We start from the raw sequence: 22,673 nt of genomic DNA on the forward strand, positions 1-22,673 counted from the left end.
CTTTAGTATCTGGTTGCTGTAACAAAATCTGTAGTCTAACCTGAAATGGAGAGGATCGGTGTACAGTAAGGGGGAGTACCTCTTAGGTGATTTGTTAAATGAGGATTGATGTTTCATTGTGACATATCGCAGTGATGTTAGATAATTGCTGTGAAATGATGAGGACCAGATTAGTCTTAAAATTCAAGAGATTTGTTACCTTAGCCTACATGGAAGGTGGAAAAAATTTGCCTGGTCCATCCCTCTGAATGAGGTACTGGCGATCTTTCAGGAAATAGGAAGGGTGAGTATTTCAGAAGACCTCCAGAAGTGGTTGGTGCTGATGAACTATTTTGCTCTGTGCTCATTCTAAATGTGGAAACTTGGGCTGAATGCCCACTCCCTTTTTTATTCTTGGGCAGTTTCTGATGAGCAGCCATACCTGGGCCACCTTTTATCTCTCCATTTCACACTTGCTCTGTTTTCTTCCCAGTCTAGATCATGCCATGATATTCAAACTCCAGCTCAAGAACCTTATTACACCTTTAGTGAGTGGGAATAAATAATCCAGTTGTGTGAGCAAGAGAATAATGACTATATCTAACATTTTATTATTTTAAAGATTGTAATTTCATTTTATATCTGCTGCATTGCTTAAAAAAAACAAACACAATTTTGGCACCACCAGCATGGGACTTGAATGTGAGAGACTGTAAAGCGGTTTCAATCCTTCCATCATCTCAACACTCAGAAGTGTTAATAGTAATTAAAAACTTTTTTCCCCCCTCAAAATACATTTCACACTTTGCACATACTGAGAAATCTCTCTCACCACAGGAACTTTCAGGTCACTTGTTTCCTGCAAAAACAGGTACAGTTTTCTTTTGTCAGAATAGAACAAAACATAAGGAAGTGCAGGTTTTGTGTACTCCTAGGACACCACAGTCTATTAAGTGCCAGTGAACTAATGAGCCTCTCAGACCTTATGCTGTTCTGGCTTGAATCAAGGCTTAATTTTCCTTAACCCTCACAAAACTAGCTGGCTCCTAGGCTGGTACTGCTGAGCTCTTCCATGCCTCCTTTTCCCTTAGGATGTTGCTTCTGCTGAGCAAACTGGGGAGTTCCATAGCTTGGGCATGAGGCTGGGTGAGGAATCTATCTACAAAGAGCTGCTTAGGAGTAAAACAAGAGAGACTGCTTTATAAATGCTTCAACATACTTTTCTGCAGACCCTCAAAGTAGAACAGAGAATAAATATATCTTAGCTTTTATAAGATCTAATAAGCACAGATACTATCCTTTTTAGTACATTATTTCTTGTCAAACAAGAGATCATTATACCTATTGACTGTATTGAGATTACGTGTAAGAAAGGAACAAAATCAAGAATTAAATACTTTCAGAGTTTTACCTGAAACAGGGATCAGCATTTATGCAGACTTTCTCATCTGCAATAATTACTTCTGTGATCAAAGCAAAAGAGAAAAACATGAACACAAAACATTATTTATGAAGGTAACTGATCAGAGACCTGGGCACTGACAAACCTCGGCGCTGATTTGCTACTGCTTGATCACATTCACTGTTTGTCTTAAAAGCTGGTTTTGCCTGAGCTTTTTGGGAAGTAATCTCAAAGATAGCTGACATACTTGGACAGCAGCATCCATACAGTGGATAAGATGCACTCTTCATAGTACAAGTAACAGTGTTGTCTGTTGGGATACGAGAGATGTGGTGGATAATTTTACAAATGTGCCTGTAGTCCTTTAACATAACAGTGCATAGAAATGATGACAAAAATAGTCACCGGTGTGTGGAATACAGGATCTACCTGATGGACAGATGGATCTGTAAAGTCGTGGTACATTCAGAATCATAGTACAAGTATAATTCTGATGGTCCCTTCACACTCCATTGTTGAACTAGTGCTGTTACTAGTATTTCTGATAATTTGAAAATGAACATGAAAAAATGCTTCAAAAATCTATAGATAACAAAAGAAATAGTGGAAAGAGAATGTGGACAATCAATTCTAAAGAGGAATCTGGGTTGTGGGCTTACTGCTAAGATGGCATTTAAATATTTATAGGCAGAACAACACTGGACCTACTTTCATGTTAGAAGTCTGTGTTTTAGAATAAAGTAGGCTTGAAAGAAAATGGAGGGTTTACAGGACTCTTCAGTGGAGCATGATCTCTTTATCTGATTTGGTGACAAAGACAGCATGGCCTCTATTAATAAGATTTTCACATTAAGATACCGTACTTCAGTAATGACAGTATGCACAGAAGTGCTTATCATGATCCTCTGCTTTTCAGCAGTTTATTTTTGTGAAAGCAGGGATATTCTTCTAAACACCATGCTCAGAAATCAGAACTGTTCTCTCAGTTAATATTCTTTCACATGCTGGTGCAGAAGGAAAACCAAACCTGTTCTTACAGATGAGAAAGCATTTCCAGGAGCATAAAGAATAAGGCACTTAAACATTTCCCGTTAACTATTCTTTCAGAGCATCTGCTGCTGAAGGTTGCTCCTCTCCAAATTTCAGTTTGTTTTCTGCTGTAATTCCTAGAATTGCTTCAATATCTTGAATTGCCATCTGCAACAGATTCAAGGAATACAAGTTATTTAATGGGCATTATATAATGAAATCCAGCAGCCAAAATGCACATCTGGTAGCAGTTGCCTTGCAAAGGTAACCAGTGTTACACAAGACACGATGCACCAATTAAATTTACTGTTACTTTGGGGGCAGTTGTGGGAATTATTAGTAAATACATACAAATCTCAGGTAAATAAATACAATTAATTGTAATTGTTACTTCTGATTAGCTAACAGTTGCTCTATTTCACATACGGAAATCGTTAAGTCACTATGAAGAAGAGTTCCCTTTTGTACTTCAGTGGTTGCTTTTCACTCCCTCATATTGGAAAAAGGTTTTATTTGCTTATTCTGTAATATGCTGAAATTTAATTATATCTTCTCTAAACCTGTCACTTCATGCTCTGCTTGGCAGAGGAAAGTACAGTCAGAGTTAACATTGGAAAGAACCTGATAGAAAATATGCAAGTTAAGGTACAAGTCTGTAACATGGTGCTCCCCTTTCTACAAAATGTTTTCAGGCAGGATCTTGGTAAGCTTTTAAGAAGTTAAAGGTGATAGAGTTTAGCAGGAGAACTCCCTCTGGAGAGTTCAGCTATTCTCTGGAATTAAAAAGCAGTATTGTGATGAGTGTGTGTTTCAGGGCAGGGGGTTGGATTCATTTCTGCTCTACAGTTGTTTTTTGCCAGCAAGGTTGTCACTGAGGAGCTTTGGAGTAAAGGTGAGTGCTCCAGGGGGAATGCTCCCAAAGTGGGAGCCCCACGCTTTGTCCTGGTGCCTCCCACACCACCACAGGGCATCTGCTGGCACACAGGGACAGGCACTATGGGAGCCTCAGAGCACAGGGAAATTGGGAACAAGATTGACTTGTGAAAATGGTAGCGAGGTGAAGGATGTGAACTAATGGGTGGAGTATACAGTGGCTGCCTGCTTAAAAGAAATCCGTGTTAATAATATAAGGAGCTATTATAAACTGAGAAGTTTGTTTCTAATTTAATATTCCTACTTTGATGGTGCCCCTCTAGAATAAACCAGGCAATTGTGACAGACCTGTCTGAGGTGGTGCCAAGAGCTCCCTGCCTCTTACAAAGGACAGTCGGGAGCATTACATTACAAATCATTTCACACTAAAGTATGTCTGTTTTCAAAGAAAAAGTTTCAAACTTAAATTTAACTAACAGGTTCCTTGGGAGACTTGCTATCTTGACCTAGACAGTGTAAAATACGTACTGCTAACGATAAAAAATGAATGGTTTAGCACTTGTTTATGATCCAGCATGAGGTATTTTCAGCCCTTGTACAGAAATTAACCAGGATCGTTAGTTAATTAACACCTCACCTTAAAATTGGTCTCGCCTTGCATATTAGGTGCTGATATTTCTTGATGGATGATGAAGAGATTTCGAGCAAAGGTCATGAGGACCCCCTGGAGATCTTCTCCAATTGTTCTGTTAATGATATCCAAACAAATGAGTTTACCAATGATTCCCCTCACATGCTTAAAAACAATCGCCCTCTCATTTGTGCCTGTCTGGTGATGGAATTTAATGAGTATTTTCAATCTCACAAGGTGGCAATCTTCAGGGAGATATGAAAGATGAGACTCCATTTTAACTTGTCAACCGAAAGGATTTGTGCAATAAATAATTTTTATTAATCAACTCAGCAGAAGTAAGCAGTGAGGTTTTAACTACTCCATGTAAAAGGCTACTGTTGAGTTAGGACAGGGATAGAAGAATACTGTAAACACAGATATTAGCTCATAAGGACTGTTGCTCTTGCCTACAATTTGGGAAAGGCATCTGAGAAAAACTGCAGCAGTTATCAGCATCTCTTTAGTTGTAGCTTTGGAGGCTTTGGTTTCTCAGTAGTACGTACAGATGTAATAGATAGGATCTTATGGAACAAGACAGTATGCTGAGGAAGAGTGCACCTCAGTTACTGACTGGAACTGACAGCAGATCTCCAATGTAGTAAATGGGATGAGAATTCACATGGGTGTTTCAGGTATTTCAGTGATCTCTTGTTCTTGAAATAGTATTGAAAGTATTTTCAACTGAAGATTTGCATTGGAAATCTGAGGGAACACAAGTCTGGGATCAGAACACATGGCAAACATATTTGAGAGTATTATGGTAATATATTAACTGCCAGGGCAGTCTGGTGATCCAGGAGGTACTGTTTGGTTGATGCGTTGTTCCAGAGTAGTTAGCACAAATGCAGGTATGATGCAGTGTCTCTGATCTAAGCCTTAAACCAAGCCGACTTGCTTGTGTACTACCAGCAGCCTCACCCACAAGGAGCTCAGTACAGGCAGTAAGAGTCATAGCCCCAGAAACCATCTTCAGGATTCATTTAGTCCATTACCTGTTCCAGGGTAGGATCAGTGCTATCCGTAGCACCCTCACAGAGGTTTGTCTAATATGTTACTAAACACTGTCAATGGTGACCACACTGAACAGTGTAATTTGTTCTTCCCTCCTGTTACTATCAGAAATGCTAAACATGAATCTTCCTGGCTGCAAGTGAGGTGAATTTCTTGTCCTGTACTCAAGACATGGAGATGAGATTCTTCCTTCCCGCAGAGGCTTCTTACATAAGGACTGTTAACAGATCTCACTTCTTCTGCCTCCTCCTCCTCCCAGTCCCCTTTAATTTGTCCTTGTAAGTCATGTTTTCTAGAACACTCAACATCTCCACTGTGAGCGGAATGGAAGCATTACTGCCCATGCCTTCCAGGTTATTCTGTTTACCTTTTTCCATAAGATAATGACAGGGTGGCTTGCAGGCAGTTAGTGAACCACTGTAACTCACAGATCCTCTTCTGCAGAGCTGATTGCTCCTTGTATTCATTGTTATCTCGGTGAAATTCTTGCAGCTGGTTCCAACTTAATGTATTTCTGTTTTTCATATTATCTCTTCAATTTGCTGAGATCATTCTGAATTCTGTACCTGCCTTCCAAAATACTTGCAGTCACATCCAGCACTCGAGAAAGCTGTTTTCTCATCCAGGTCATTAATGAAATAGCTCCAGCACCAGACATACAGAACAGACTTGAGAACAGAGCTTGCAGCCTCGCATTCATTACATCTTGTTTTGGCACTAAACTTTACATAAATTCCCTCCGAGAGGTTTTCCATCAGTGTGTAGTAGATTCATGCACATTATGCTTTCTTAAGACTTCTTGGGAGAGGTTCAGATGTCTAAAGAATTACTAATCTATGGGATCTGCTGTTGCCTGGGTGCTGTTTATCACCTTGTGAAGAACAATATAGAAAAGGCATTCAACTCCAGCCTTCTCTGTGTCACGTGTAGTTAGGTTTTTAATAATGTTGCCTGTAAAAGCAAGCCCATGCTAATCCCTCTGCTCTCACAGCTAGATTGCAGCTGACAGTGCATCTAGCTAATTGCAGTGTCGTTTGGTCTGCAGTAGTTAGGCTTTGATCTAAGCACATTCCTGTACTTTTCTCTTTATTACTAAAATGAAAGCCTCCCTAAAACTTTTCAGAAGGCCGATCTTAGAAGAAGTGACTCTGCTTTTCTGAACAGAAGGTGACAGTCAGGGAAGTTGAGTGTGTGCTGTCCCAACTGTTTACTTCCCAACCTTCATCAGAGGCCAGGCTGCCGTGGGGCTCCCTTCACATCAATATGTCCCCATGGAACTGGCTGTGTATACTTACATCATTCCCAGTCTGTATTGCTGCTGGTCTTCATACAGTATAAAAACTGTTCCCTGTTTTTCCTGTTAAATAAAAAGGCAAAAAGTTGTTTTAATTAGTCCTAAAATAGTGATATTGATAATAAATGTATTCTACTGGGACAGTAAGTACATACCCATAGCTAAGAAAGGCTAGGCTTGAATTCTGCATAATGGATTACTGCTCAGTGTAAGCAGATTATTGCTCTAACTTATTGTAGAGAATACATTACCTTTATGTTGCTCTTACTATAAAGAATACATTAGGTTTATATAAATACAATACATACAGCAGAGTCTATTCAGTACCAAATACTTTTGTTCCAAAGCAGTAGGAGATGGTCATAAGTATCTTAAAAATTATTTCCTTACGGTTATTTTTATTAAGAGACAACCCCTAAAAGCTTTATAGGCACTTACATTGAAATGCAGAATATGTTTAGGTTTCCCTGTTCTTAGAACCTCTATTTCATCTCAGATATACATGGGACGTGGACTCGCATTAACCTTCTGGTCTGATTCTTCACAGGCCTGATACAGGCCAGAGCAGCAAAACCTGCATTTAGTGCTAAGTTACCATGTATCAGTGTGAGGTGTCCTCCCTGGGGAGGATTTATTTAGAAAACATACTTCAAACTCTGCCTTTCCCAGTGAACCCTGTGGTCTAGGATCCGAAATCTGTCCTCTGTTCTGTCTGGTGTAGCATCTTCTAAATGCTTTTACATTTCATTCTCTTACTGTTGTGTTCAGAGGCTTAAGCACTTCCTTCCCTAGCACAGGCTGCATCTTCATTTCTCATTCTGTTCCCCATTACTACCCGACCTCATGACCTCTGAAGGTTTATCTTCTCTCCTGGGTACAGAGGTGTCTGAAAGGGCCATATGATGGCTAAGTGCTCTTGGGAAAACCCAAGCAGTGCTCTGGGTGACTGCATATCTGCACAGTGTTCTCTTGGTGGTCTCCAAGAGAGAACCCGTCTCACCCCCTATTGTATAACATAAACATGTTGTCATCCTCTTCATCCTTCACAGCTCCACTCTTATGCTACATCAGGTGGATTCTTAGTTCTTCCAAGACTCACATTCCAGCTGAAGTAAGGTGACAGGCAAGTTGCACTTATCAGCACAGGAACTGCCAAAGACCTTTATGCAGTTCAAGAGTTCATTAATTAGCATCACAAAAACAAATGAAAATAACACTATTCTGATTTATACCAAGCCCTCCTCACAAAACTGCAGAGCATCACCTCACTGTATTTTTAACAGAACATTAAAACATTAGATTACGCTAAACACAACACTTCATCTTTACATTGTACTCATGGGTTTTACCATATAGGGTTTTACACACACAGTTTCTGCAGGGAATCACATTTTCTAATCTTTTCTGCTCATACCTGGAGGTCAAATCCAACCCCACAAGCTTGACACGTCTGGAGGAAGACACCGTAGTAGGTTTCTGCAAGGCTGGAGTGCCTCAGTTGGGTGCTTGCTGCAGCGCACCAGCTGCTTCTTGGAGCAGGCTAGAGAAAAATCAGACAGGATTCTTTATTTTCATACCAGTTTAGACCAGAAAGCATCAATTCACTATTTAAATGGCTTTTTTCTCAGTGAACTCATGTAAGTGTGGAGTAAGACTCCCTTGGGAGGAATTCTTGTCCATCACAGTGTCTATTGAACACAGACATTTCCATGCAGCAAAATTCTATCTTCACCTGATGCTGTATGTCAGACCTGACATTCTAGAGCAGATTTACACCATCACTCCTTATGAACCACACTTTGATACAGCTTCATCAGTAGCTGAGCCCTGTGAAGTCATTCTAAGTGAATTTTAAGTCATTCTAAGTGAATCCACCCTGCCCTATGGTAACATACATTGTTCTGGAGCCAGCTCTTCCCAGTAGGAGAAATTCCAAAGCAGACAACGAGTTGTATTTGAAATTGGGATTTTCCAAGACTGAGCATTCCCCCTTAGCATTAGAGTGTGTATTATTTCCAGCAAGTCATTGAGGAGACTTCAAGGTGCTACAGAGCTGACGCCAGGGGACTTAATACTATGGATGAAAACCAACACTGCATTGGAGTTTAAACTCTCCTCAGTGCTCAGGACTAAAGAACAGAGATGCTCCCCTAAAGCAAGGCTTTCCTGTGATGTTGTTTTTAATACTGGACTGTTCAGAGGGGGGATACTACACGTTGAAGCGTGTAATTTACAGTATTTTCTTACTAAAATGATACTTGTTTTGACATTGACTCATTTAAGTTGACATAGTTGAAATCCTTATCTAATACATCTCTGCCTGAAAATTAATCATGTTTATAATATTCTGAGAATTAATAACACCCATTGCTCAAGTCATTAACTTAAAAAAGGAGCTTCCAAAATCTGTTCTCTGCAGTAGGGGACCACAAATAAATGAATGCTTGATAAAATAATCCAAGCAGCAGTTTAACAAGCGTAAACTCGGCTGTGGCTGCAATAACACAGAACTATTGTTTAAGGGTTGGCATCAGGTTGATGAGGTGCTTATTTCAGCTACAAAGCATGCATACACATGCATAATGAACTGCAGGATGAATTATTAATGTGTTGCTTATTTAGCCTCATCTGTCTAGAAGATAATGTATCCTAACTATAATGAGTGATTGGGTTTGTACATAATTACAGTAGCAGCAGTATTTAGGAAATTTGTTCTTTCAAAGAAGCATTTCTAAAAATAAAACCATCACAGCAACTCGAGTGCTGCTCCGTTTCATCAAAATCAAACCTACCAGCACTGAGAAGATCTAATAAATTAAAAGGGACAGAATCATTATTAACATCATAATTTTACACAAAGTGTTTTACTTAATCATTCATTACAGATCATGTGCTGTAAAAGCATTTGTCTCTTGGTTTGTTTGTTTCTTCTCAAGATATTTTCCTGAGTGTTTTTGTAGTTAACTCTTCAGGAGGTAAAACCCTCAGAAAGACAGAAAGAAAAATCAAGGCTATGGTGACAATTCATGTTAATTCTGACAGAATTTTAATTAAAAAAAGTTGCCACTTGATTACTTTTCCTTTCTAAAACTTGTACTACTGGGACTAATCAGATCTCATTTACTTCTCTCCTACTAAAAGTGGTTGCTTGACAAGAACAATAGATCAAGAGCTCATTAACCTCTCAATTACAGCACCATGACATTTTGGGAATGGGGCTAGCATTCCTCCTCCTCCTTCATGAAAAGAATAAGGAGCTGTGAATCTTCTGTCAACGTGTGTAAATTGGCATCTGATTTTCATCTATGTGTGTATATAGACATGAACATATAGGTACACTTCTTATTATCTGACCTCTCACAACATCCTGGAATGGTATGGATTGGAAGGGACCTTAAAGCCTAACCAGTTCCAATCAGGATTTGTGTGTTTAACTCACATGAGAGCTGAGAGGGATTTTGGGGACCAAATGCTTCTGCAAATGTTGTCCTGACTGTTTTACCCTGTTTTGTGCATATCTCACATAGCTGGGGCACAACTCCAGGTTCCAGTTTCTGATCTCAAATCAGAACTCATGTGCTGAAGGCTCAGCTTCCATCTCAGCTGCTTTTAACCTGCTCCTATGGTCAGGGCAGTGCTTTCACCTCCTCCCTTTTTCTTGCACAACTTAAAAGCTATCCGAAATAGGTAGAACTTAGTTACTACCACAAATCAATACTACTGAATACAAAGGGGAGGAATAATCAGGTGCCCATAAGCATCCAGAACCTCTCCTTTAACTTCTCACATGTTGGTATCCTGTATTAACCTTGTAAAAATCTAAAATTAGCAGCTTAGAGTCTGAAAGGAGCAGATTCAGCTCCTCTAGAGTAGTGATCTAGGACAGATTTTACCTTTTTAGTAGTTTACATTCATAATCTTATTTGTAACCAAATTGCTGCTCACAGTTTCTGTCTCCTCGTGCTCAATACGTTGGCTTTCCATTTTTCTTGAACCAAGAGATACTTCAAAGCGGCTGGAGGTACAATCCAGGTTTCCATCTGTCACGTACAACATGAGCTGAGTCAAGGCCAGCTGGTCACTATAGCAAAGGTCAAGGTCTGTTGCCCACACCTAATCCAAGCACAGACAGGTGCATTAAAATAAAAAGAATGAGTAATTGTGTGAAAGAACAGCAATTGTGTGAAAGAACATCTTGTGCCCCCGGCTCCATTGCTGAGGACATGAGGAGATGAAAAGTCCATGGTTAGGGTAAGCACTACTCAGTGTTAGTCTCATCCTAAACCCAAACCCACAGCACTATATCAGCTACTAGGCAGAAAATGAACTATGCCAGCCAAAGCCAGGCTAGATACTCAGGTTTTAGCAATGATGAGTAAAAGCAGATAGATGAGTAAAAGCAGATACATGAGCATAGCAGCTGTGAACTCTGCATAATGTAAAATTGCAATTATCTAAATACTACACACCACATCTGCATTTTTCATCTGAAGTATAATACTGTTCAGTAAAGTCATTTTGGAGTTACAGATAGGTGTTTTGAGACAGAAAAAGGGAGTCTACAAGAAATCTGGAGAGGGACTTTTTACAAGGGCATGTAGTGACAGGACAAGGGAAAACGGCTTTAATCTGAAAGAGGATCCATGAGTCCAGTCCATACTGAGGGCACAGCAGAAGGAAATACCATGGATTACTTCTGTGAGGCTTCCAATAATCCGATCTTGGATGAACCCCATGAGTTTTCCCCACTTAAAAAATGCTTGTGCCTACTACTCCAATGAGAAATGTTAACACACATAACTGTCTGTTCTACAGTGGACCCCTTTAAAACAAATCTAGCAGTGAATGACTTGAATAAGCCTCTGAATGGTAAATGGCATCATTATAAGGATATTAAGAGGTCAAGCAGTCAAGGCCTCTTGGTAAACTGGAGTTAATTTCAGAATTATATGCACATAGTAATGCCCTTTTTATAATGGTGAATAAATCACATCAGTAACAGTTGTTAATATCTAACTGCCAAGTATCTGTTGCTGTATTAAATATCCTATTTGTCAACTTAAATATTTCCTGCTGCATGGTATAAAATGCAAATCAGATGCTAATGGTTGCCTTTACTTAGTAATAGGGGAATGTTCCCCAATTATAATGCTTAATTTTCTTCAATAATTTATTCTTTATCATCACTTCTGCAAGGCAGGAAGGAACTTTCCTGTCGATTTGTACTTCTCCAGTCTGTGCTGCCCTTTTCAGTGAGCTCAATAATTATAAACTGTACATACTCTAGAAGCTTTACATTAATTTCCATAAACATTATGGACAAATCAGTCACAGCCAGGGTGTCTTAAACCTTGTCTGAGTTGGAGTTTAGATTCTCATTTACAGTTATGCCCTGGAAGAGGTGGCAGAGCCACATGAAGGATCCAGGGACTGTTGAAAGTCTTGGATACCCAAGAACTGTTTACTAACTCCAAGGGAACTGGTGGCTCTTAATGCAGACCTTGACGTTACACCTGCCTTGCTCTAACCTCAAAGTCTACATCAGCATTATCTGGAGGCTTTGGTGATGCATGAATAGAGGAGGCCAAGTGTGACTGAAGTTGGAACATAAAATGGCTGAGGTGGAAAAAACCATGTTAGTTAAGCAAAGATGTCCCTGTGACTGGGTAGCTACATGAGCCATGTTCTGTCAGCACTGGGAATGGGTTGAGCATTTAACAGCAGATAAAGCATTCAGATATGCAGCCTGGCAAAGGAAACAGCCATCAACCTGAGACAAGTCACACTCTGGTAGAGACTCAGACAAGTCGTACCAAGCATGGGATAGCACGTGTGTTCTACAAGATTTACTCCACAAACCCCATGTTAGTAACTGAAGTACATGCAAGTGATACTGTTTTCATTTCAGATGTAGAAGAGACCCATTAATTACTTGTGTGACAAGTTTCACAGAATCTAAACAAAACCCCAACATGCCAACCTGGCTCTAACACCTTGCCAGCACCTTCCCAGACACTGCTCTTAGAATTCCTGGATCCCACAGCACCAGGGGATGGCTCCAGCCTCATCTCTGCCCAAGGAAGGGACTATAACACAGGGAAGAGGAGAAAAAGCTTTTAACAGAGCAACTTTCATGCCAGAGATCATGAGGCCAAACAGATGCCAGTATAAGGAGTTTCTGTTCACTTTCAGAGTGCTTCAACTTATTTCAGACATGGCTTCATCATCTCAGACCAACGACCTCCACACCATTGGCTTCAGAATCAAGGGTTCAGATGTACAAGGTGGACTGATGCCCTGCCATGTAATGAAGGCAGGTGTTCAGCCCCTCCCCGGCTGTAACTCTTTAATGTACAGAAGGAGAGCTCTAAACACCTACTGCAGCTTCAGTCACAGTTATGTTCTACATAAAGTCATCATATTATTTGCTTTTTCTAAAGAGAAGGTGCAGATCTCCATGAGCACAGGGGGAGGAAGGCAAACGTGGCTGGAAACCACCTGTCCACCTCCTTTCATTCTGGGCCTGAGGCTGAACCACCCCTACTGCAAGTGAAAGCAGCCAAATGGTCATTCCTGTATGCCAGCTGGGATCACCCCCAAGGATTCTTTTCCTGGCTCGGGATTGTTGGAGAACGCTGTAGTGCGGCCATGTCCCTTTCTGCCCTGGCTGTGTCCCAGAACATCCTGTTGTGGGGAAAAAGGAAGAAGGATCAGATGGCATAAGGTTCCAGCTTTATCCTAGCAGGGGATTCCCTTTTGACATGGAAATCCAGAAATGCCCTTTAAATCCCCTTTTCCCAGAAATGGGAAAGACACAGGGCCTAGGAAATTACTCTAACTTCATTTTCAGGTAGTATTTTTTTCCATTTTATGAGTTCAAATGCAGGCTGGATCATTAGTAACTACTTGACTGAATTCTTCAGTGGAACGATGTCTAAGTCCCATTCCAGTTCCTGAAGACAATGAGTACTCTTCCCAAAATTATAACAATAGGCAACATTTGTGGTAGTTCTGAGCAAGGATGAAAGTTCAGCACAGCTGAGTCTGGCTGGAGGAGCTGAGGAGACAACAGCTATGGACCTGCTTGTAGTGCTCTTACTCTGGAAGTAGGAAGCGGGCAGTAATGTATCAATATGTATTGTCAAATGGAGAGGGGGTTGCTTCTTACATCATCCATTAGATTGCAATGAGTTTTCCTTTGAAGTAATATAAATTGGGTATCGAAAGCTTCTAGAATGTCTTGAAAATCTGAGCTGGGGTTGCATGGGTTTGGGTTTCATTTGGTTTAATGTTACGAATCTGTTTCCATAGCCTATAAAGCAATGTCTGTGGAGGTCAGGCAGTTAATAACAGAGAATTAGCATCTCCTCCAGTACATCAGGAGCTGTTAGAAGGAGGCCTATGCAAAGGGCAAGTTTAAGTAAAGAATGATACAATCATAGAGATTAACAAATACCTATTCCTTGAGTCCATTCTCATTTTCTGAGGTTATACAGTAAGGGTATGTATGCAGTCATAGGTATTTGTGACCATAAATGTCATATCTTGATAGGATTGGCTGGAAAATGAGCATAACCTAAGAGCTTTCACATGACGTTTCGGCACTTTAAAGGACAGCTGTGTTCAGAAACTGGACAGAGCTCACTTGTGAAGTGTAGAACTGATGTCTGGTTTTCAAACAGCAAATGGAAGTTCAAAGATAACCAGATCTGGGGGTTTATGATGACATATGATTTTAGAAAAATAAAAATTAGAGGCAGTAGTTAATATTTTAGGTAGTTTTTAGCATGGTTTTAGGATGAGCTGAGCAAAGCACAGATGAGGCCTTTTCAGAATCTCACCACTGGAAAAAAGATAGTTAGAAATATACATCCCACAGGACTTCCTGCCTGTTTGCCCAAGGAAACACGATGAAGTCTGGAACTGCTCCTTTCTACATAGGCTGCCAGGAGGTGCTCTCCGTCAATGTGCACAGCTTAAGAGCCCTCATGGTACAGACATCTCTGTAGTGTCACAACTGTAGTGTAAATCTTTACCACTGCCATAAAAATGCTTCAGCTTTAAAACATAAACTTAAGAAGTAGTAAATTCTTAAAGTTGCTAAATTACAGCTTTTACTTCTCCAGTTTAACTGTTTTATATATACATAGTGTCTATGTCTCTGTTCTTGTGAGGAGCACACCTGCTTTAAAGAAGAGGTTGAATGACACTAAAAATGTCAATTAGTAGAATACTAATGCAACTTGGGCATTGGAAAGAGAGTTTCCTTTACGAGTTTAAATCAGAATTGATCATTTCGGCAGGGATCACAGACAGGATCTTATCTGGCTGCCATCTCGTGGCAGCTGCTGGGATGGGCTGGTGCTGGCCCCAAAACTGACCCTAACCTCTGAGAACACCCCACCTAAATCTTTGCAGCTCTGCAGTTCTGTATGTTCTGCCTCATCTTTTCCTCTGCATCCTGAACAACTGAATCCGGTGCCTCTCAGTACTGCAGAGACTGTGTTAAGCTCTCAGACTGATGAAAAAGGTGACTTATGACCTTGCTTCTCCAAATTATCTCTCCACAGATCTATGGATGTAAGTTTATGCGTTCAAGGAATGGACTCAATTAAATGGACTTATTTAGGTGCAGCTCCTTGACAAGTTGGGATCTAAGCAGCACACAGTCAATACTGCACAAGACTTCACTTCAGAGGGTCAAGGCCTTGCTCTTAAAGATCAGTCTTGGAAAACAGAGTGGGTATCAGAAGCAATTCAGTTCAAATTATGCACCCAGTTCTCCTCCTCCACTTCTTCTCCCTAGACATTGAAAACAGTATGTCTCCATCTCCCTTTCCCTCAGGAACAAATCACAGATGCTTAGAACAGAAACTGATTCCCGTGGCAAACAGAGCATGTGTCATGTCCCAGCTTTCCCTGCCCCTCAGCTCGCTGTCAGGGTGCAGGTCACAAATCACAACACTGATGCACACTCCAGTGGTACCTTTGCCATGCTCAGCCCCATGCTGCTCTCCATGGGGAGCACAGTGCAGAGTGATACTGTCAGCAGCAGCCTCTGCCTTACACCCTCCTCAGCTAACCCAGCACTGCGACATCTATCTTGGCCTCGGAGTTAGACATGGACTCAAGAATAAAATGCAAGAAAGGAGGTACAACGTGCTGCAGACCACAGGGCAGGCAGGTGGGGAGACTGTAAGACAGGAGTTAGATACTCCTACACCCACTGCCCTTGGTGCTGTTGGTTGCAAACTGCAACCTTCTGCAGTTCTCTCATAATTTAAGGAAGAGTTATATGTCGACAAAAGATGTACAATCTGTAGAGGTCTTTGAATTACTCATTGTACACAGAAGCAGTGGCAAGCTGGCCAGCTAAGACTCCACACAGGCAGACTGACAGGCTTCTTAGTGAGGATGAGGAAAAGGGATCGGGGAGACACTTGGGTACCAGGTAGAAGCACAAGAAAGCCCATTGGAAATATGACACAGTGTCTCTCACATCTGAAAGGTTATAGCATCATCCACAGCTCCTCCAGACCCGAGGACAGCATTGCTCTTACCCTTTTGGTCAGTGTAGAACTGCACTGTAAGGATATTGTGGTGTCTGTGACAGGCACAAAGCTCTGCAATGACCCAGGTGGAGATTACTTTCTCATTTCTGCATTCACCCACTTGTGTGTTTGACAGACACACATTGTTCCTCATCCACCACACAGTCTCTTTGCTGCTAGTGCTCCAAAGGAACACAGCAATATAACAGAAGTACTTCCAGGAATTGTATCTGAGCCTTTCAGCTACTGCATTAAAGTGGGCACTTCTGAAATCAGGGAGCAAATGTTCTGAGAGAGTCTAATAGGATTTCTTGTTTGCCAAAAAAATAGCGCTTTCAGGAGCACAATGTTTTGTGTAATCTCCCTCTCACAAGACAGATGGCATCATTAATTGCCTCTACATCTAGTTAAATTTAAAAACCTGTGCTTAAATAATGTTAAAGTTGTGGTACATGCTGACAAACATTGGAGATATTAAGGTAGAATCAATTTGAAACAAGGGAAGAAAACCAAGGCAGAAAAGATAAGATTAATAAGAGGCCACAAAAAACAATGACTGATTTAATGCCAGGAAATGTCACCACCTTCATAATGCAAGAGATAATTCTGTGTTTGGGTGAACTGGCTTGAGTGAAGCCATTGGCAAAGCTCCCATTGGCTTCCATGGGTGAAAATGTCATCCCTTCATCTTTGTAAAGCAACTTCACATCAAGTTGTCCAGTGTGGCTTATCCACAGTCCATTTAATCACAATGCCTGTGTAAATACATTTTGGGAGTCAAATGTAACATGATCTGCATTTCAAAGCTAACATTATTCGTATCCTCTGGTTCACCACAGTCACCCTTCAGTGGTATCAGTTACCAAATCCCAGATTTTAAGCCTCCTCTGAGCTTAAAATAGAATATAATTATCACAGCACTGCCAAAGAGCCAGCTTTTGCCAATAGGTACCATATGCTAACTCTTTGGTTTTAAACACAAGTCCTGTGTTTAAAGCCTTTTCTCACACCATGCAAGCTGTGATTTCCAGACAACGAAGGAAAATAGGACACCCAAATGGATTCAGGTATCTTCTGAAAGTGCACTTATCTTACATAGCCCACCCCAGAAAATACAGATACGTTCCCTTTACAGTTAAACACTTCTTAAACAGTGCAGGTCCTAACTGAAGAGTGTAGAAGAAAACAAAAGAAAAGAGCAAAACCAAGGAGATGCCTTGGAAATACCAGAAATAATTGAGACTTGATGTGGAGATCTTGAATTAGCATCAAGATCCACACACTGATTTTGGATTTGTGTAGTTGTACAGGAAGCACAACAGGACTGTCATCACTGACACTATGGTGTTTATGTTCTTTACAAATTATCTCATTTTCTGTAGTCTTCAAGCACAAAGCCACTACCAGAACACTGCAAGCTCAGGCTCTTCACCCAGATTTGACTTAATTTTGTGGCATTGTAGTCGGGCATTATCCCTTAGGTTTGTCCACCTGTCATAATATTCAATCCTATTGGCCAACATCAACCAAATTTGGAAGAAAGTATGATTATGAAATAGATCAAACTCCCATGAGATTCCTAAAGTAAGTGGACAGAGGAAAGAGACCTTGCTAGTTAGTGACTTACAACAGGAAAGGCTGCAGGGGGAGCTCAGCTGGAGCACACATGGGAACTGAATTCAAGGCACAGCTCTATGGGAAGCCTGGCTTCACTGGTTTTAAGCTCCTGGAAGTGTTATCTTTAAACTGGATACAGTATTCAGCAATGTCCTTCATTTGGTTATCACAGTGACTGGTAAGGGGACTGCTTTCCATTACCTCCCTCTACTTACATTAGCTGTCATGTTGTAAACCAAACTGTTCATCTCCACCATCCAATTTGCTATAAGGAACTGCCAGTATCTCCTTTTCCTTAGGTTCATCCTCAAACCTCTGATCCATGTTTTAATAGACATTGGTTTACTCCAAAGAGAACAATAATTCCTGTGATTATCGGAACACTGAAACTAAAATCCTCTAAACATTTTAGCCATAAGACCATCATCTGTAATTACCAGCTTAATGCAGGAGGCACTTATTTTAGGGGAAAAAAAAAAAGGTCATTAGAAGGAATTAAAACATTATTTTCTTACCACTCAGCTTTGAAAGGCTTTGCTGGTTTATTACTCTTCAGGCTGATGAAAAAGGCTCCTCAGATCCACCTGGCAGATCAGGTCTAAATTTTGTGCTATTGTTACAATAACCATGTGCTCTACCAATATCCACATGTCTCATGGCTTAGTAATAGTGTTCAAAAGGGCAAAGCTTTCTCCTGATCTCTGCTGGAACCACGTAGGAAAACAACTGTTTCTTGATCCCAGGGGGACAGCATGAAGTGACATAACCTGCCCCACTCACCTGCTGCTCCATCGTTTGTGGGTGGATGAAACTCACAAAATCCACTGAGAAGTAACCCAGCACTCCTTTAGATTTACAGGTCTCTCCAATTTTAAAGCAGAGTGAATTAAGAACCGCTGGATCCACAGAACGCTGGGGAATGGTGGTGCCAGATGAGCGCAGAGGACCCTCAGCATGGAGCTGGTCTCCAGATGACATTATTTTTATCTTGCCTGTAGGCTCTATCAGCATATCCACCGTGAGGTTGGTGACATGCTCCGAGAGTGGGAAGGCTTCTATCACACCACCTAGTAAGAAATGAATTAGCTGTTAAGCTTGTAATCAAATTCACATGTGATGCTCTTCAGAGTGCACAGAGTGAAACCAGCCAGCTCCTGTTGTGCTCAGGCATTGCAGGGAGGACTGCCATGGAGATACAGCAAGTAAATAATGTAATGTGAGCAGCAGAGCTAGAACCCATGAATCTCTTCCAAGAGAAAGAAGATCTCTCACCTACTATAGCACTGTACAGTTCAAACAGTGGCTTTTCAGCTGCAGATGCTTTCAAGAAGTTCCAAACTGAATATATCACTTAAGAAATATGATCTTGGGTTTTATGAATGAATCCTGGGCTGTCTCACAGCCCAGCTAAACCCCAGGCCTGGAATAGCAGTAAAATGCAATACTAGAACCTCGGGGGAGTGGTATCTCCTGCTGCGAACTAATCTCAGAGATTCCATCCATGCAATCACAGACTAGTTTGGGCTGGAAAGGACCTTAAAAATCATCCAGTTCCAACCCCCTGCCACCGGCAGCGACACCTTCCACTAGAGCAGGTTGCCCTAAATCCCTGTGTCCAACCTGGCCTTGAACACTGCCAGGGATGGGGCAGCCACAGCTTCTCTGGGCACCCTGTGCCAGGGTCTTACCACCCTCACAGAGAAGAGCTTCTGCCTAAGAGCTCATTTAAATTTACCCTCTTTCAACTGAGTCATAAACAATTAAAAAATAAACATACATATATATATACATATATATAAAATGGCACATAAAGACAGGAACTGGATGATCTTTAAGGTCCCTTCCAAACCAAGTCATTCTGTGATTCTACGTCTATGGAAAGCCCCCTCACAGATGCACTAATTTGGAGAGGTTAGACAAGGGTTTGATCTGTGCTGCCTCTTACCTACACATATGGCCTTGCCTTGAGCTTTAGACCAGTTATGTACTGGGCAGCTTTGAGCCAAAGGCACCACAAGTGGGATTAATGCAAGAAGCCTGCTCAGGACCTGATACCATGAGAACATTTGATGGCATGCAATGTATGTACATAGCATCCAGAGTTTGCACGCAGCTGCCTTTCTGGGCCTATGGGAGGAAAAAGCCATTCTCTCAGAGGTGTGCTCACCAGCACCTAGTCTAGATGAAACACTCTCCCATTTACATGCTGCAAACTCACTGGCATTCCCTAAAACCCTTTGTCAAACGTGACAGCCTTTGTACAGTAACCCATGGTTAAGGAGTTGGTGCTTACTGATTCAGAATCATGCAAGAAAGGTGATCCCAGATTAATATACGTTAAAAGCTTGGATAGGACACATGAATGATAGAATGGTTGCCTCCAATTCATTCGTAAATGAACATTTGAAGCATAATGGAGAAATAAAGGGAGATAAATATTTAAATGGGCCCAAGATTAACAAGAATATGGCATACAATATGGTATAATTACTCCTTATAACCCTTAACAGCGACTTTGCAGTCTTATTTACCTTGAGTAAGAAATGTTTGGAGGAATTTTTCCCATGTAGGGAATCGTTTCTCATTGACTGGCTGTACGTGCTGTGCTAAAAGGCCCGGCAGCTCCTGGGAGATCTTCACCAAAGCTAGCTCCTGCAGAAACAAATTAAATAGAACCACAAGCAATTTTACTACAGAAATGAAAACTGCTTGTGGGGTGATTAAAAACCAGGCCTCCAACAGGCAACCACAAAAAATGTGGTTACTGTTTACCCACAGTCAGGAAGCCTTTTTTAATTTCCCTACTTACTCCTCTTCCCTCCTATTGAAATCTGTCCTTCTCTGAAAGACATCCCCCCCTCCCCCTTCCGTGTAGCATCTATTTCATTATAATTTATATCAATAATTTGATCTGGCAACTGAAATGCTGAAGCACTTGGTAACTGCTGAGGGATCAATACCTGCAGTCAATAACTTCTACATTGTTTAGATTTGGAAACTGAGCAGATTGAAATAGTCACAAGTGCCCAAAATAGTTTCAGTGGTTCTATGTTTAAGCTGTTCTATCAACCCAAACACCCTTTAGTTAAAAAAGGAGGAATGATCAACCAAAAGCATTTCTAAAGCAGTAGATACCCTTTTACACTCTCCAGTCTGTTTCATAAATTCACAAATGTATTTGTGCTTCTGTCTTTGATACAATTTGATTAGTCTTAGGCATATTATAGGAGATAAACTCATTTTCTCCTAGTTTCACGCACACCCACAAAACAACCCCATTAAATACAGACACTAACAGCATTGCTTTTACTGTTCAGAAACGTCCCAGAAGTACATGAGCATATAAAGTGCAAGGACCCTGACTCTATTGCTTCAGGCTCCTTTCCTTGCTGCTTCATAAGCATTCGCCTGCTTCCCCTGGGTCTCTTTGCTTCTGTTTTACATCCTTTCTCTTCAGCATCCTGTGCTGCAGAAGATGACCAACCATCCTCTGATCCTGGCAATGTCCTAAGCCGCAATCAGATTATCTTGAGCTCTGGAGGGACACGATAAAACCTTATGGCTGACATCTAAGAATAGGAAAAACATAAAAATCTATTTTTTCCAGGCCAGTGAGTATGAAGAGATGGGCTTTGTCATGAAGCACGTGATGTAGCCAAAAACACAAATTCAAAATCAGCTTACTGTGATTTATGTACCACAATAAGGAGGAGGAGGATGGGCCAATGATTAGGGTATCAAGGAGACCTAGATATATCACATTCCTGAACTCAACCTGCCTAGGATTTCAGGGAGGTGACTTTCTGTTTGTGCCTCAGCTGACCAGCCATGAAAGGGGTACAGTTTCTGTCCTTACCTCACATGGAATTAAATACTTATGAAATACTTATTAAATACTTAATTAAATACTTATGCCTTAAAAATACTTAGGTGCTTGGATAATGATACCGATCTGGGTTATGTGGACTCCTGTCATGTCCTAAGGAGTAAAGTATGGGGTTGACTTTAAGCATGCTATATCTATAACATAAAATAGAACATCAGACAACATGTTAAGAAAATATCAATATACATCAAAATGTATATCAATACATGAAGCAGCACAGCTGTACCCTCATGTCATAAAGAAAGGATCACATAAAATGTGAGATCCAAGTTCTGAATTGACCAGATTCAAGTCTTACACTGCTTGTTTCCAGCAATCTGTGAGGAGGAATTCAGTGTTGCTTCATGGAATCACAGACTGGTTTGGGCTGGAAGAGACATTAAAACTCATCCAATTCCAGCCCCTCTGTAGAGCAACGCGGATGCACAGTGCCTGGCTCAGGAGCATCTCACGGTTCAGAGCACTCTTGGTACCTGCTATCTGTGAAGGATGCTGGCATCAAACCTGCTCACCTTACAGAAGGAAGAGAGAGGATTTAAAGGAAAAAACAATTCAAGGAAATCTGAAAAATGTTCTTGTGAGATCAAAGCCAACATAACAGTGCTTTTAACAAGTAATGCCTCAAGAAGCAAGGTGTTCACAGGCAACCGCTCCTTAAGGATCAGCACCTGGAATTCTAGTTCATGGGGGTTGTTTTTGCAACTGCAAGCTCTAAAAAAGGCAATAATCCTGATTATAGGGAGGTTTAGTAGGCAAATTTAAGCCTGGATCCAACATTCACTCAGGAAGTCAAACCTTTTAAAAGGATCAGTGCTTGGTAGGCTAATTTCATTTAAATTGGACAGTATCTCCAGCAGAGCTTACCAGTGGTTTATCTCTTGATGTGGCCCAAACCAATTCAGAATCAGAGGCTCAATGGAAACAGGGAGCATGTGTTCAAATCCTTCAGCTTGTATTTCTTAGTACCAGTAAATAAAGGAGCAGCCCAAATACTGTTTATGTCATGTAAAAACCTTTAAATCTATACAAATCTGGTTTGTATCTCTTTATAATAATGAATAAGCAAGAAAGAGAATTACCTTTTCCTTCCTGAATGTAATTTCTCACCCTTCTGCAAGCTGAATTTTGAAAGGCTTACTTAGAAATGGCAGTTGCAATAAAAAATGAGGAGAAAATGGGGCATATGTTGAAGGCTCTGGTAGGAAATATACTCCAGATAGATCAGTCAGCAAAGAAAAGCCTGTTGAGAAGATAAGTAAATAAACAGAAAGAAGAAAGAGACTTAGAAATAGGAAGAAAGACCTGGGGACAGAAAGAAGCTGCAGAGCAGAATGTATGAGAAGAACCTAAGGCTTTTT

The 22,673-nt window shown here is 40.9% G+C and overlaps 1 protein-coding gene across 1 annotated transcript in view; it reads right to left on the reverse strand.

Moving 5' to 3' along the window:
• Nucleotides 1-2,322: 2,322 nt before the first annotated feature.
• The window catches only part of IQCH (IQ motif containing H), a 54,738-nt gene continuing 34,387 nt past the window's right edge, over nucleotides 2,323-22,673 (reverse strand). The window contains exons 14-20 of the mRNA XM_034066539.1: nucleotides 19,961-20,081; nucleotides 18,210-18,496; nucleotides 10,207-10,374; nucleotides 7,676-7,801; nucleotides 6,263-6,324; nucleotides 3,921-4,029; nucleotides 2,323-2,578 (exon numbers count right to left, since the gene is read on the reverse strand). Coding sequence (XP_033922430.1) covers nucleotides 2,477-2,578; nucleotides 3,921-4,029; nucleotides 6,263-6,324; nucleotides 7,676-7,801; nucleotides 10,207-10,374; nucleotides 18,210-18,496; nucleotides 19,961-20,081 — 975 coding nt within the window. The 3' untranslated portion in view covers nucleotides 2,323-2,476. The remainder of the gene's footprint in view (nucleotides 2,579-3,920; nucleotides 4,030-6,262; nucleotides 6,325-7,675; nucleotides 7,802-10,206; nucleotides 10,375-18,209; nucleotides 18,497-19,960; nucleotides 20,082-22,673) is intronic.

The sequence above is a fragment of the Melopsittacus undulatus genome, chromosome 9, assembly GCF_012275295.1.
Source record: "Melopsittacus undulatus isolate bMelUnd1 chromosome 9, bMelUnd1.mat.Z, whole genome shotgun sequence".
Lineage (NCBI taxonomy): Eukaryota > Metazoa > Chordata > Aves > Psittaciformes > Psittaculidae > Melopsittacus > Melopsittacus undulatus.